Genomic DNA, 13,188 nt, shown 5'->3' on the forward strand with positions numbered 1-13,188 from the left:
TGACACATATTTCTGAGAATGATTTTGTTTGTGAGATGCGCTGTCTATTACTTAACGTTGAAATTTTCCCTTGATACATAAATACATATCCACACGATAGCTTTCAAAAATAAGTGCAACTAGAGAAGAAATCAAAACGAAAGTCGGTACGAAAAAAATATTACCGACCCTTTGACATGTTTGACACAAAATAAAATATGTCACATAAAAGAGGGACGCAAGATACCAAAGGGACAGTCAAACTCATAAATCTAAAACAAACTGACAAAGCCATGGCTAAAAATGAAAAGGACAAACAAACAACAGCACACACGACACAACATAGAAAGCTAAAGAATAAACAACACGAACCCCACGAATAAGTAAGTATACTGCGACCCTTTTTTCAGTAAACAAATTATATACAGTGACGATTGTAATGCATTCACCTTATCATAATCATATACCATTTTGTGTAGGAGTCATCAGCCAATAAAAAGACTTATTGTAAGTAGAAATTTAAGAACACATAGTAAACTTCCAAAATTCATAAACTGATGTATCGCTAGTCTGACTGAGTCAAACTTTTGATTTTTTATTGACACGTTTTGATGGGGTGTATTTGCATTTACTTATTTGTGTTTGTTTTTTATCTTGTCGATGCTCAAAAATCAACCTTTAAAGCGGCAGTTTATGAACATGCGGTTATTATTCCTACCGATAAGGGACCGGCTAACAGGTCAACTGCATTAAAACATATGATGAAAAATATTGAAATTTACAAGGAACAAGCTACAAAAGCAGGCAAACAGGTATGTCATACATATTATTGAAAAATATTTGTAAAAAAAGTTGTAAAAGTAAACCAATGTGCTTAGTCTGTAGTTTTCTATTTGTGTCGTATGTACTATTATTTGTATGTTTGTCTTAATTTTAGTCAGGGCTTTGTCAGTTTATTTTCTATCTATGAATTTAAACGTTCCTTTCGTATCTTTCGCCCTTTTTTCAAAGTACGGCCTTCAACAGGGATCCTTGGCTCACACCGAAAAGCAAGCCATAAAGGGCCTCTAAAATAATTAGTGTAAAACATTCAAACAGAAAAACCAACGGTCTAATCTATATAAAATATTAGAAATGAGAAACACTTATGAAGCACATAAACAAACGACTGAACATCATGATCAGGTTATTCATTCCAAGATTGTTGGAATCCCAGTTCATTTTCTGTATTGAAGATAAGACGCATGTTCACTTTGTGGTCGATTAAAGTATCATGTAAAAGCAATTTCAAACAAACTTGTATATTAAGACACCAGAGGTAAGATTTTGTGTGTTTTAAACGTTTAAAATATATATTGTAACACAGTGTGATGTGTAACAGCAATCAATTACCGATATATTATTTTAGTTAACATTTACAAAAAATATATTATATATTATCATTGATATGGTCATAATTATAAATTTACTGTTTACAAAACTTCGGAATACTTAATTAGACTTTTCTACTTCATGATTAGATAACCATAGCTGTATTTGGCAAAACGTTTTGGAATTTTTGGTCCTTAATGCTCGTCAACTTTGTACTTTTTGGGGCATTTTTACAAATTTTGATTCGAGCGTCACTGATGAGGCTTTTAAAGACGAAACGCGTGTCTTGTGCAAATTTGAAATTTCTATCCTGAGGTGGTGTTCTCTAAAGTATTTTAAAATTTGTCCGAAGTCACACCCTTAGACCAATTTTAGGACTTAGCATGAATTTATGACACTCTTGAAGTGTCTCTCGAAGCTATCTCAGACGCATCTTATATTAGAACGTCCTTAACATATCCTAAGTGCGAAATTTTAAATCGTAAAAGTAATATTTTGATAAAACATTTATTAATGACGACAAAAATAAATAAAATTGTTTACGAATAATTAATTTTATAATTAAATAAATGATTTCAAATGTAACTATCATAATTATAGTTTTGCACTTTAAATTGAAAAGAGAATTGAATTTGAAGTGTCATTGTATAGTGAAACAAGGCAGTTCAAAGTTTAAAATCATGTACACCTCCTTTATACACGAGTAAACAACCGATGGTGCGTTTTATTTAATGTTCATTTTCACGTTAAATAATGAATAAAAAGCAAAATCCAAATAAGTAGGTATAAAGATAGGATGGTCTTAAGACAACTAATTAGGTGTCCTAAAGTTAAGACCACAATGTGATATACCTTAATCTAAGAGAGCATCGAGAACATGACTTAGGACAAAGACTTGTCCTAATATGGTCTTAGTACACGTCCTAATCCTAAGATAGATTCGAGAATACCACCCCTGGTATCAAGATGAGTTTATTTACTAACATTTATGCAAGAACCTATTCAATTTATTTAACATTAAATCACAAAAATACCGAACTCCCAAGAAAAATTCAAAACGGAAAGTCCCTATGTTCAAATAACACATTAAAAAGCTCAAACACATCAGAACGAACTATAAAAATCAGTTTGAAAAGGCTTAACTCATCGGATGGATACAAATAAAAATACATCTAAAATGTTTGATTTCTGTGTGCATGTACAAAAAAGCCGCTGCTAAGGTAGATCGTGTGCCATCTAAGATTTGTATCATATGTAAAGCTTATGTGTATTATAAGGCATATTTACGATTACAAATTCACCTTATCTCTTTGGTGATTTATTTTTTTATTTTTTAAGAAGATTCAGAAGAATTTCCATTGATAAAGATTTTTTTTGTGAATTAATCTAGTTTATTTGTTAGCAAGGAAACGAGTCCCGTTCCCCAATTAATTTCGTTCGTATTATGTTATGGAGATGTCAGCATCGACTCGTCGTACATTGCAAATTTGGTAGCCGGCAATAACTTTAATAAAAGTGTTTGAATCTCAATGCAATTTTGACACAAAGTTTTATATTACAATAAGAAGGCTGGTATTGATTTCAGGATTGTTGTTGTAGCTATTACTAGAGGCAAAAAAGGGGACTATATTGTCTGTTTCACAGATACTAACTCGTCTATACATTATAGAAAATAGGTTCCAAACCACAAAAGGAAATATAAAAAAGAAGATGTGGTATTATTGCCAATGAGACAACTATCCACAAAAGACCAAAATGACACAGACATTAACAACTATAGGTCATCGTACGGCCTTCAACAATGAGCAAAGTTCATACCGCATAGTGAGCTATAAAAGGCCCCGATAAGACAATGTAAAAAAATTCAAACGAGAAAACTAACGGCCTTATTTATGTAGAAAAATGAACGAAAAACAAATATGTTAAACATAAACAAACGACAACCACTAAATTACAGATTGATTTTGAGAGTTGTCGTCGCTGTTTATAAATAATGGACTTTTACTTATTTGAAAAGCTCGGCAAGCCTCGTGCTTAAGTATCAAAATTTACTTGAACCGTCTGGAGTGGAGAAATATCATAACACACTTGTTGCAGCGGTTGAATTTATATATAACCAACATTTTGTGAGAAAAAAAAATATTTGTTAAAAAAATTAATGGTTTACTCGATTTTACTAAATTTTCCTAAAAACCAAAATAAGTGCTATTTTGGGACTTCATGAATAGCACGCAAGTACGAATATTATCAACAAAAAGACATATGTTATAACTAGTTCTTGTATTAGCATTCATTTGTGGTGATATTAGTCAATACATTTGATTTGAAATTGTTTATATAGCTAGATATAAGGGTTATTTTAAATTAAGGCCTTATCGAACATTCTTCTTTAAAGTTGCCAGTCTCCATTACTCTTTTTATTGGAAATAAAAAAAAAATCAATTGTTCCCTTGGTAGACATTTTCAAATTTACAGATTCTAGCAATTCGTCACAATTATTCTCATCTTTGCTAGTTAAAAATTACGATCCACTTCCCTCCTCTCCACCGTTGGCAGATTAAGCCAACATTTGTGATAACAATGTTGTGCCATCTATCGGTAAATTAAACTCACAGCCATTCCGAATACATTATTCCTGACCAATGGTAGCACTTTAACTCTTCATTTTGGAGGTAAAAACACGGTGGCGGCTAGATTCTACACACTTGGTAAAGCAGGAAACGAAAATATAAGTTGACATTCATGCATTTGTGCAAGAAACGTACACAGGAACTTCTATTAATTGATCAAACATATTCAAATTCCCACTAAATGTAGTCGTATGCTTAGGGATGTAAAGACTTGTTGCACAATAAGCAAGTGGCAATTGTTTATATACACTTTCTACATTGACACGTGATCATGTTATAGGCGCGTTTTGATTGGATGCAGCGAGTTTCGACTGCAACCAATGAAAATTATTACCTTGTGTCTCCGAAATTCTATCTCAATCCGCCAAGGGTGGATAAGAGGGACGTGGATCGTAACCCTTATCTAGCGAAGAGGAATTATGCTGGGTTATGTACTTAATAGCAATTACAGCCTGGATATAATCATTATAATTTCATGTTTTATATATTGATAATATATATTATAACCATGACAAGAAATCCTCGCTAACAAATCCGATGGACCTCCTACGCACCCATTAGTAGTTAAAGATTTGATTTCATTCAGCAAATTAATTAGTGAACAGCATGTACGTGTAGCTAATATCACAGCCATATGCCAAATGGTCAATATTAATCATCCATGTAATTTGCTCTATGGGATGGTTGCAAAATTTCAACGGAGGCAATTTCATGATTACATTACGTATTTTTTTTTATCTATGATTTCAGAACGTGGAGATCATGGTTTTTCCTGAATATGGAATTTATGGTACTATGAAAATATCACGAGAAGGTATAGCATCATATCTAGAGTATATTCCTGATCCAGAAGAAAACTGGAATGCATGTCAACATCCAGACAAGTATGAAGACACAGATATACAAAGACATATAAGTTGTCTTGCAAAAGACACGTCAATGTATCTTGTGGTTAACTTTGGTGATCGCCAGCCATGTGATATTGGAGAGGATCCGAACTGTCCCAAAGACGGACACTATCAATTCAATACCAACGTTGTTTATAACCCTAAGGGTGATCTGATTGCAAAATACCATAAAATACAATTATACAACGAGAAACATTTTGACATACCGCCAGTAACAAAACTGGTGACATTTGAAACACCATTTGGTAAATTTGCTGTCTTTACCTGTTTTGATATTCTTTTCAAAACACCTGCAGTCGATGTATTGAAGTTAGATGGTGTTGGGAATGTTGTTTTTCCTACAGCTTGGATGGATGCTCTCCCTTTACTTGCTGGCATTCAGTTTCATTCTGCGTTTGCGGCTGGCGCGAAGGTTAATCTTCTAGCAGCAAACATAAACCTGCCAAAGTACAGATTTCATGGAAGTGGTATATATTCCCCAACAGGCTATAAAGCTTTCCACTACAGCGAATCCCACGGAGGAAAGCTTTTAATTGCTGATTTACCTGTTGTAAAGACAAACGCATTTACGACCAAATTTCAAAGACCAGATATTAAAATAGAAAGGTCTTCGGCTAGTCCCGGACAGTTCAAATCTGAAGTTCGACACGATCCATTTATGTTTGTTCCTATACAGAACAATAAGGGAAATGTGAGTGTGTGTGATGGGAAATTGTGCTGCTTTCTGTCTTATGAACGAGTTGGTAGTGACTCAGAATATTTTGCGTTTGGAGCATTCGATGGTCTTCACAAGTCGAGAGTACAACCATACTACTTGAAAGTGTGCACACTTTTAAAATGTAAAACAGCAAATAGAACTAGCTGTGGAGATCGAAATGTTAAAGAATCACTGACCAATTTCACGAGTATCAAATTAAAGGGGACGTTTGAAACTCGGTATGTATTTCCTGAAGTTCTTTTGGCAGATAATGGTCTACTAAAACTTTCTTCTGGAGACTTTTGGACATACGCAGATGGAACATTAGAATCGAAAAATGGTTTTGAACACCCTGTCTTATCCGTTTCATTGCTTTCAAGAGACTACGAAAGAGATAATGGAGACGTAATAGACGAAAGAGATCAAGGAAATAAAACAAATGATGGAAACTGTATCTATTCAAATCTCTTTCTTATAACAGTTGTTGCTATCGCTACATTTTGTATTGAGTAAAAGCCAGCTAAGAAAAATGCATAGAAGCATGTCACGTCAAACATAGATCCCTTTTCTTTTAATGTTTTTTGTTGTTTTATTTTTGATGATTTTTAGACGCCCGTTTACGGGACGTATTATGGTAAACTATTGTCTGTCTGTCTGTCCGTTGTCAACATGTTGGACATAACCTTTACAAACGTTTGAACCAATTTGCATTAAACTTTGGTGATTTGTTTATTTCTATTGGCGTGAGCTAGATTAAGTTTTTTATAAATTTTAGATTTTACGTTTCAGAGGGATTTTATTCATTAAAAATGGGGATCGCCAGTTTTCGAACAATTACTCAAGAATGCTTTCACCAACAGGCAAGAAGTTTTGTGGTAAATTGTTTATATCTATTGATAACATCGTAATGTGTCCTTTGTGTCTCAAGATTTTTGTTGTCAAACTTACAACTTCTACTTCGGTCTTAGTTATTCCATTTTAAAGTTATTTGAAATAATGTATCAGGAGGGTAACTGGAAATCATTGCACCGTGTTGAAATTTATCCTTTATCACTAAAGGTTAAATCACTTAACCACTGGCGATATATGAAATTGTCATATCATCAGCAAGAAACTTTATGATTTTAGTTTTAGTTTTTAATAAAAAAATGTTTTTATCTACAAATTTGTACTTAGTTTTCCCAGTATGTTGAAATATCTGGACACTCTAACGATCATCTAAAAATGGACACAAACTTAATTAACCACTTTGGAAAAAGTTGAAACATCCGCTTGATTTTTGAATCATACCGTACACGTGGGAAGCAATTTGAAAGGTCATGAATTGATTTCAAGTGGTATTTTCGTTTTGAAAATTTAAAGTATTCCAAGAACTATATTACACATGCAAGTATATTTCAATGTAAAATATTCTCGGTACACTACAAAATATGATAATGTGTCTTATTTATTAATCATTTTACAAAGTATGATAACGTGTTTTATTTAGAGTTTGTTTTAAATACCAGATAAACTATTTATTACATCAGCCACCTAGTGTGTCGTTCCGATTTTCTTTCCGCCAGTTTTCTAACTCAAATTACATACGCTTTTCTTCTCAATATAATATAACAAAAGAGAATAACACAATGTTGATATGACTGTTGTGCCCCTATTTAAAAAAATCCATAATATGTCTGTTGGTTTTTTTCGCACATTGTTGTCATTGTGGTGGAATTTATGCCACTGTCATACAAGTGAGAGGTTAAGGTAGCTTGAAAACCAGGTTTTTCTACATATGAAAATGTCAGATAGATCTGTGTTTTACTTGGTCGGATACTAGTAATAATAACTATATTTTAGTAACTATTTTCTATTCTCAAAACTACATATGTACAGTTATGCTACAAATCTACAACTCTCTGTCTATGGCTACACGTGCTGAACTTATCTTTCTTCATGCATTTTCATAACATAACAGTACTAAGTTGGGAATTTTACAGTTGTTACCCATGCTTTTGGTGTGTTTTACACTTTGATTTCCATTTTAAATTTTCCTCGGAGTTCGACATTTTCTAATTGACTTTTGATTTAATTATAAGACAACTAAACCAAAGAAATCAGTTGTTCAAAGCAAATCACTAAATTCATTTAACTGTTCATTCTGATGTGCAAAAAAATTGTTTCAAACATAACATGATTGATTGGAATGTGAAAAAAAGTTTCGCATATGGAAATATGTCACCTTTGTTAATTCTAAAATAATAAAAAAAAAAAACACTGCATACATTGTGAATATTGAGTTATATATTAATTTACAAAAATTACCATCTGAATGTTTCCTTTAGCAAGCTATAAAACTAGGTTTGATCCGCCAGGAAAATGCCTGTACTAAGTCAGGAATATGACAGTTGTCGTCCATTCGTTTGATGTGTTGCAGCTTTTAATTTTGCCATTTGATTAAGACCCTTCCTTTTGAATTTTTCCTCGGAGTATTTTTGTGATTTAACTTCTGTCTGAAGAATGTTTTATCCAACATTCTTCTCTGGTCTTAGTTATTCCATTTAAAAGCTATTTGAAATTTGAAAAAAAACTATCAGGAGGACAACTGGAACTCATTGTGCCGTCTTGAAATTTATCCTTTACCACAAAAAGTAAAATTGGATTGGCGATATACTTAACTATTTAATGTCATCAGCAAGACACTTTATGCTATTTAGTTTTAGTTCTTAATAAAGTTATACTTAAATTTAACCCAAAGTTTCTTTACAAACAAGTACGTAGATTTCTCAATAGTTTGAATATCTGGGATCTTTAACAATCATCTTGAAATGGATGAAAACTTAAGTAACCACTTTAATACAAGTTGAAACATCCGATTTTTTAATTGTAAAGCAATTATTAAAAAGTTCTTGAATAGACTTAAAGTTGTATTTTCGATTTGGATTTTGAAGTATTTTAATATCTGTATGGCATATCTAGGTATATTTCAATATGAAATTTCCTAAGTATTTTCAAAGTATGATAACGTGTCTTATTTAGAGGTTTTTTTAAGTATTAAATCACATTTTATCACATCAAGCACTTGGCTCGTCGTCCATCTTTCTTTGCGCCTGCGAATAAAAAAAATCATAATTTGATAATTTCCTTTTTCTGAAACAATCGTATAAGCACATGGACAAAACAAAAGTCCCTTAACCGTAACCAAATTGTCAAATTACGACACTTGATACAATGTTACGTAGTGTGATTGAAACAACAATAACTTTCCTCCAACATTTTTTAATGAGACCAAAACACCATTAATGATTAGGGGTCCTCTTACGGACTGACAACTTGATATTTACCTGTAATTCAGCTGTTCTTAACGACAATAGTGTTAGAATAAGGGTATATTTTGTAAAGATATTTATTAAAGCATTAACAATTTTACAATAATTGGTTTTGATTATTAAGATTTTAAAGTCGATATAATCTAGCACAGTTATTTAAATGTTTGTATTACTTTGTTTTCTTATTTGTTTCACTCTACTTTCCATAACAATGTATTATTGATGATACTGTTGCGATCTTGCATAAACATCAATATTTTATCTTACGAGAGCTATTATGAATTAAATTGAGAATGGAAATGGGGATGTGTCAAAGAGACCATAGAGCAGACAACAACAGAAGGTCACCAACAGGTCTTCAATGCAGCGAGAAATTCCCGAACCCGGAGGCGTCCTTCAGCTGGCCCTTTAGCAAATGTATATACTAGTTCAGTGATAATGAACGCCATACTAAACTCCAAATTTTACACAAGAAACTAAAATTAAAAATATTACAAGACTAACAAAGGCCAGAGGCTCCTGACTTTGGACAGGCGCAACAATGCGGAGGGGTTAAACATGTTTATGAGATCTCAACCCTCCCCCTTTACCTCTGTCCAATGCAGAAAAGTAAACGCATAACAATACATACATTAAAATTCAGTTCAAGAGAAGTATTTTGAATGATGATATATTTGTATTGATGATGAATAAATATGTTTAAACTAAGAGAAGTCCGAGTCTGATGTCAGAAGATGTAACCAAAGAAAATAAACAAAATGACAAATATACATAAATAACATATATATATAGAATATATGATAAGAGCTAGTCATTAAGTTTAAATGAAATATTAGTATATTTAAATTTCTCAAACGCTTAAGTGACAAATCGAGAATACTTGTAGCTCACAGTTCACCCAGCCATTTTCCCACGGTTAGACACTCTATAGTTATAACAGCTAGATGTACCCAATTTGTAGTTTTCCTTTTTGGTGTAAAACGTGGACAGAAGTACAACTAATTCTTCCATCTGCTTTGACAGCATACCAAGACACAACGAATACTATATCAAGTAATAGAATAAATTCCTGAATTAGAGTACAGACAGTGAACATTACGATGTTTCATGTTATTTTGAATAAAAAATCATATCAAAAAATAAATTAGGTTATATCCTAAATAAATTATGAAACTTTCAATATGATTTGAAATTTCCTTGCTTATTCAAGCAGTTTTTGAGAACTTACTTATCTTGTAATTCAAGTATAGATAAAAGTAATTACGTAAAAGAGAGGCGAAAGATACCGTATCCATAGTTACAGTATACGACAAAACAATATATATAAAAAAACAGTTATTGTAAAGAAAAAAGGTTTGTTAATATTCTAAATAAACTCATCATAGATACCAGGATTAAAATTTGTATTTACGCCAGACGCGCGTTTCGTCTAAAAAAGACTAATCAGTGATGCTCGAATCCTTAATAGTTTTTTTTTAAAAAGCCAACTAAAGCACGATGTTGAAGAGCAATGAGGACCAAAATTTTTCAAAGTTTTGCAAAATACAGCTAAGGTAACTATTCCTGAGGTAGAAAAGCCTTAGTTTTTCTTAAATTCAAATGTTTTGTAAACAGTTAATTTCACATTTATGACCATATCAATGATAACTACGGGGCTTGTGATATCCTCGATGAATTCAAACTCCACCTGCAGTGGTTGTAAATAAACTCATCATAGAAACCAGGATTAAATTTTGTATTTACGCCACACGCGCGTTTCGTCTACAAAAGACTCTAAACTATATCCATTGTTACATTTTTTAGCATATATCTTAATCTAGTTATGAACTAATTAAGTATAACAGGTAAATATCAAGATGCAAGTCCTTATGAGGACCCCTTAATGTTGTTTTTGTTATCAAATGTTATAGAAACGTGTCTAACCCAACCCAAATAGTTTCACTTTTCTTAATTGTAAAGTAAGTACACAAAGATAAAGATCGTACAAATAAAAGTATTATCGTGTATATACATAAGATAATTTTAACTCACACTGTTCACGGTAATTAATAATTTATCTGTTTGTGTAAACTGACGGAGATATTTGAAGCCTTTTGATCTAAATAAACATAAATTTATTGATGTTTTTATGTTTGTTGATAAGCTATTCCATAGAAGTGTACAACTCTGTGCAAAATATTTCATCTTTATATTTGAATAAAGGCAATTCATATCATCATTTCGCACAATTGTTCAGAGTTGAGTCCCTTTGACTCTAAATGATTAATTTTCGTTTGTCTACTGGTACAAGTGTGGACACAGAGGAGTGTGGATAGTTATATTATAACATTCAATTTTTTGTTTCATAATGTAATTTATTAGGTGTCATCATGATAGTATTACGATTATTGTGTCTCTTGATATTAATCAACAACAGAACACGTATATAAGAGTTGTGTTTCAGATATTCAATTTATTTTTTAAAGGTGTTGAGAAATTTCTTGATTTGTTCAATCAATCTGAGAAACGACAAAATAAAAAATTTCCATGTAACTGTAAGTAATTTCTTTTCTTTTATTTTCGGTTAATGCAAACTATATTTAGCTACAAACTTGAGCAACAAGACGGGTCAAACATGTGAAGCAAGATCTGCTTACCCTTTTAGAGCACCTGTTATCACCCCCAGTTTTCGGTGGGGTTCGTGTTGCTTAGTATTTATTTGTCTATGTTGTGTCATGTGTACTATTGGTTGTCTGCTTGTCTTTTTCTTTTGTAGCCATGACGTTATCAGTTTATTTTCGATTTATGAGATTGAATTTTCTCCTTGTATCTTTCGCCCCTCTATTGTAAATAGTTACTTAAAAATAAATTTTGTTTAGATAGTCACATTAGGTGTCTACATTTGGAGATATGGTTATCAAGAGTAAATGCCAATGAAAATAATGTGAGAAACATTATCTGTAAAACACTTATCAATCAAGTTAGTAGTTGTTTTCAAAATTTCCTTCAAAGAAGTAGTGGTATATGCTTGATTCAATTTTTTTTAATTTGACATTTGTAACAATGATTTTTGCATACAAAAAACAAGACTTGTCTGCCAAGATAACAATATGTCATCATTGAAATACAATAATGCATTATAACCACAGGTGTATATACGTCGTAGATTTTACTGTTCTTCTGAAATCATGACAACTTTGATTTATTCAGATAACATGACTATTGTCAGTTTATCAAATCGTAATTCTATTAAGCTGTTTTTGTGTACTGTCCTAAATTAGTTATTAGTCTGTAGTTAACATGTCGAAATGTACTATTATATTATTTTTTTAAGTAATTCTCTGTCTTGGGTGTTCTGACATTTATTTGTACTGTATTCCCGTCCTGTAATGTTGTAATTTTAGCGGTATATTTAACGTTACCATAAAGCGTGGAGGTTTGGCTTGCCATTATAACCAGGTTCAACTCACCATTTTGTTCTTCAAGCTAGGGATATGACAGTTGTTCCCTTATAGTTCGTTTCTATGTATTTTGCATTGTCGTGTTTTGTTGTTTTTTGTTTATTTACCTCAGTGTTCTGTTGTTTCGTGGTTTTCCTCTTATAGTGTATGTATTTTCCTCGGTTTTAGTTTGTAACCCGGATTTGTTTTCTCTCAATCGATTTATGACTTTTCAGTGATAATATGAGCAGTATGACTATATTTTTATAAGGATGATGAACAAAGCAATCGAGAAGTTAAATTTTTTTTAATTCTTCAGGAAAGACACAGATTTTATATCGCTATCCGAAAGTCAAAAACCAATTGAGATAAAACAAATCCGGGTTACAAACTAAAACCAAAAGCAATTCTCGCTACATTGAAGACCTGTTGGTGACCTTCTGCTGTTGTTTTTTTCTATGGTCGGGTTGTTGTCTGTTTGACACAATCCCCATTTCCATTCTCAATTTTATTCTAATATGTTCCTGTAAACACAACTTTTGAGTTTCGGTAGTACTTATACGCTCATATGAATGACACTTTTGAATGCAACAACATTTAATATGGTGAAGGAATATGATATGACAGTTGTAATTTTTAAAGTAATCAGGTATCATTTCCGCGAAAATTTTGGAAATTATTTGAAATATTAATTGCATGTAACCTCATATTAGCGGATTTAACATTAATAAAATTACGTGTTGTACTTATCTCTGTACGTAGTTAGTACATGACTGAATAGCAACCAATTTTTACTTTGAAAATTTGAACCAATTTTGGAAGTGTTGTCGGCTTTCTTTTTATATTTAATTGAGATTTGAAACCGGTTTAAAA

The 13,188-nt window shown here is 32.0% G+C and overlaps 1 protein-coding gene across 1 annotated transcript; it reads left to right on the plus strand.

Annotated features, from left to right (window-relative positions):
- The first annotated feature begins 483 nt into the window (after nucleotides 1-483).
- Nucleotides 484-6,750, plus strand: LOC139511207 (pantetheinase-like). Its single transcript, XM_071297784.1, has 2 exons — nucleotides 484-791; nucleotides 4,731-6,750. The coding sequence occupies exons 1-2, from the start codon at nucleotides 591-593 to the stop codon at nucleotides 6,096-6,098; spliced, it is 1,569 nt and encodes a 522-aa protein (XP_071153885.1). The 5' UTR covers nucleotides 484-590; the 3' UTR covers nucleotides 6,099-6,750.
- Nucleotides 6,751-13,188: the final 6,438 nt, after the last annotated feature.

This window comes from Mytilus edulis, chromosome 2 (genome assembly GCF_963676685.1).
Source record: "Mytilus edulis chromosome 2, xbMytEdul2.2, whole genome shotgun sequence".
Lineage (NCBI taxonomy): Eukaryota > Metazoa > Mollusca > Bivalvia > Mytilida > Mytilidae > Mytilus > Mytilus edulis.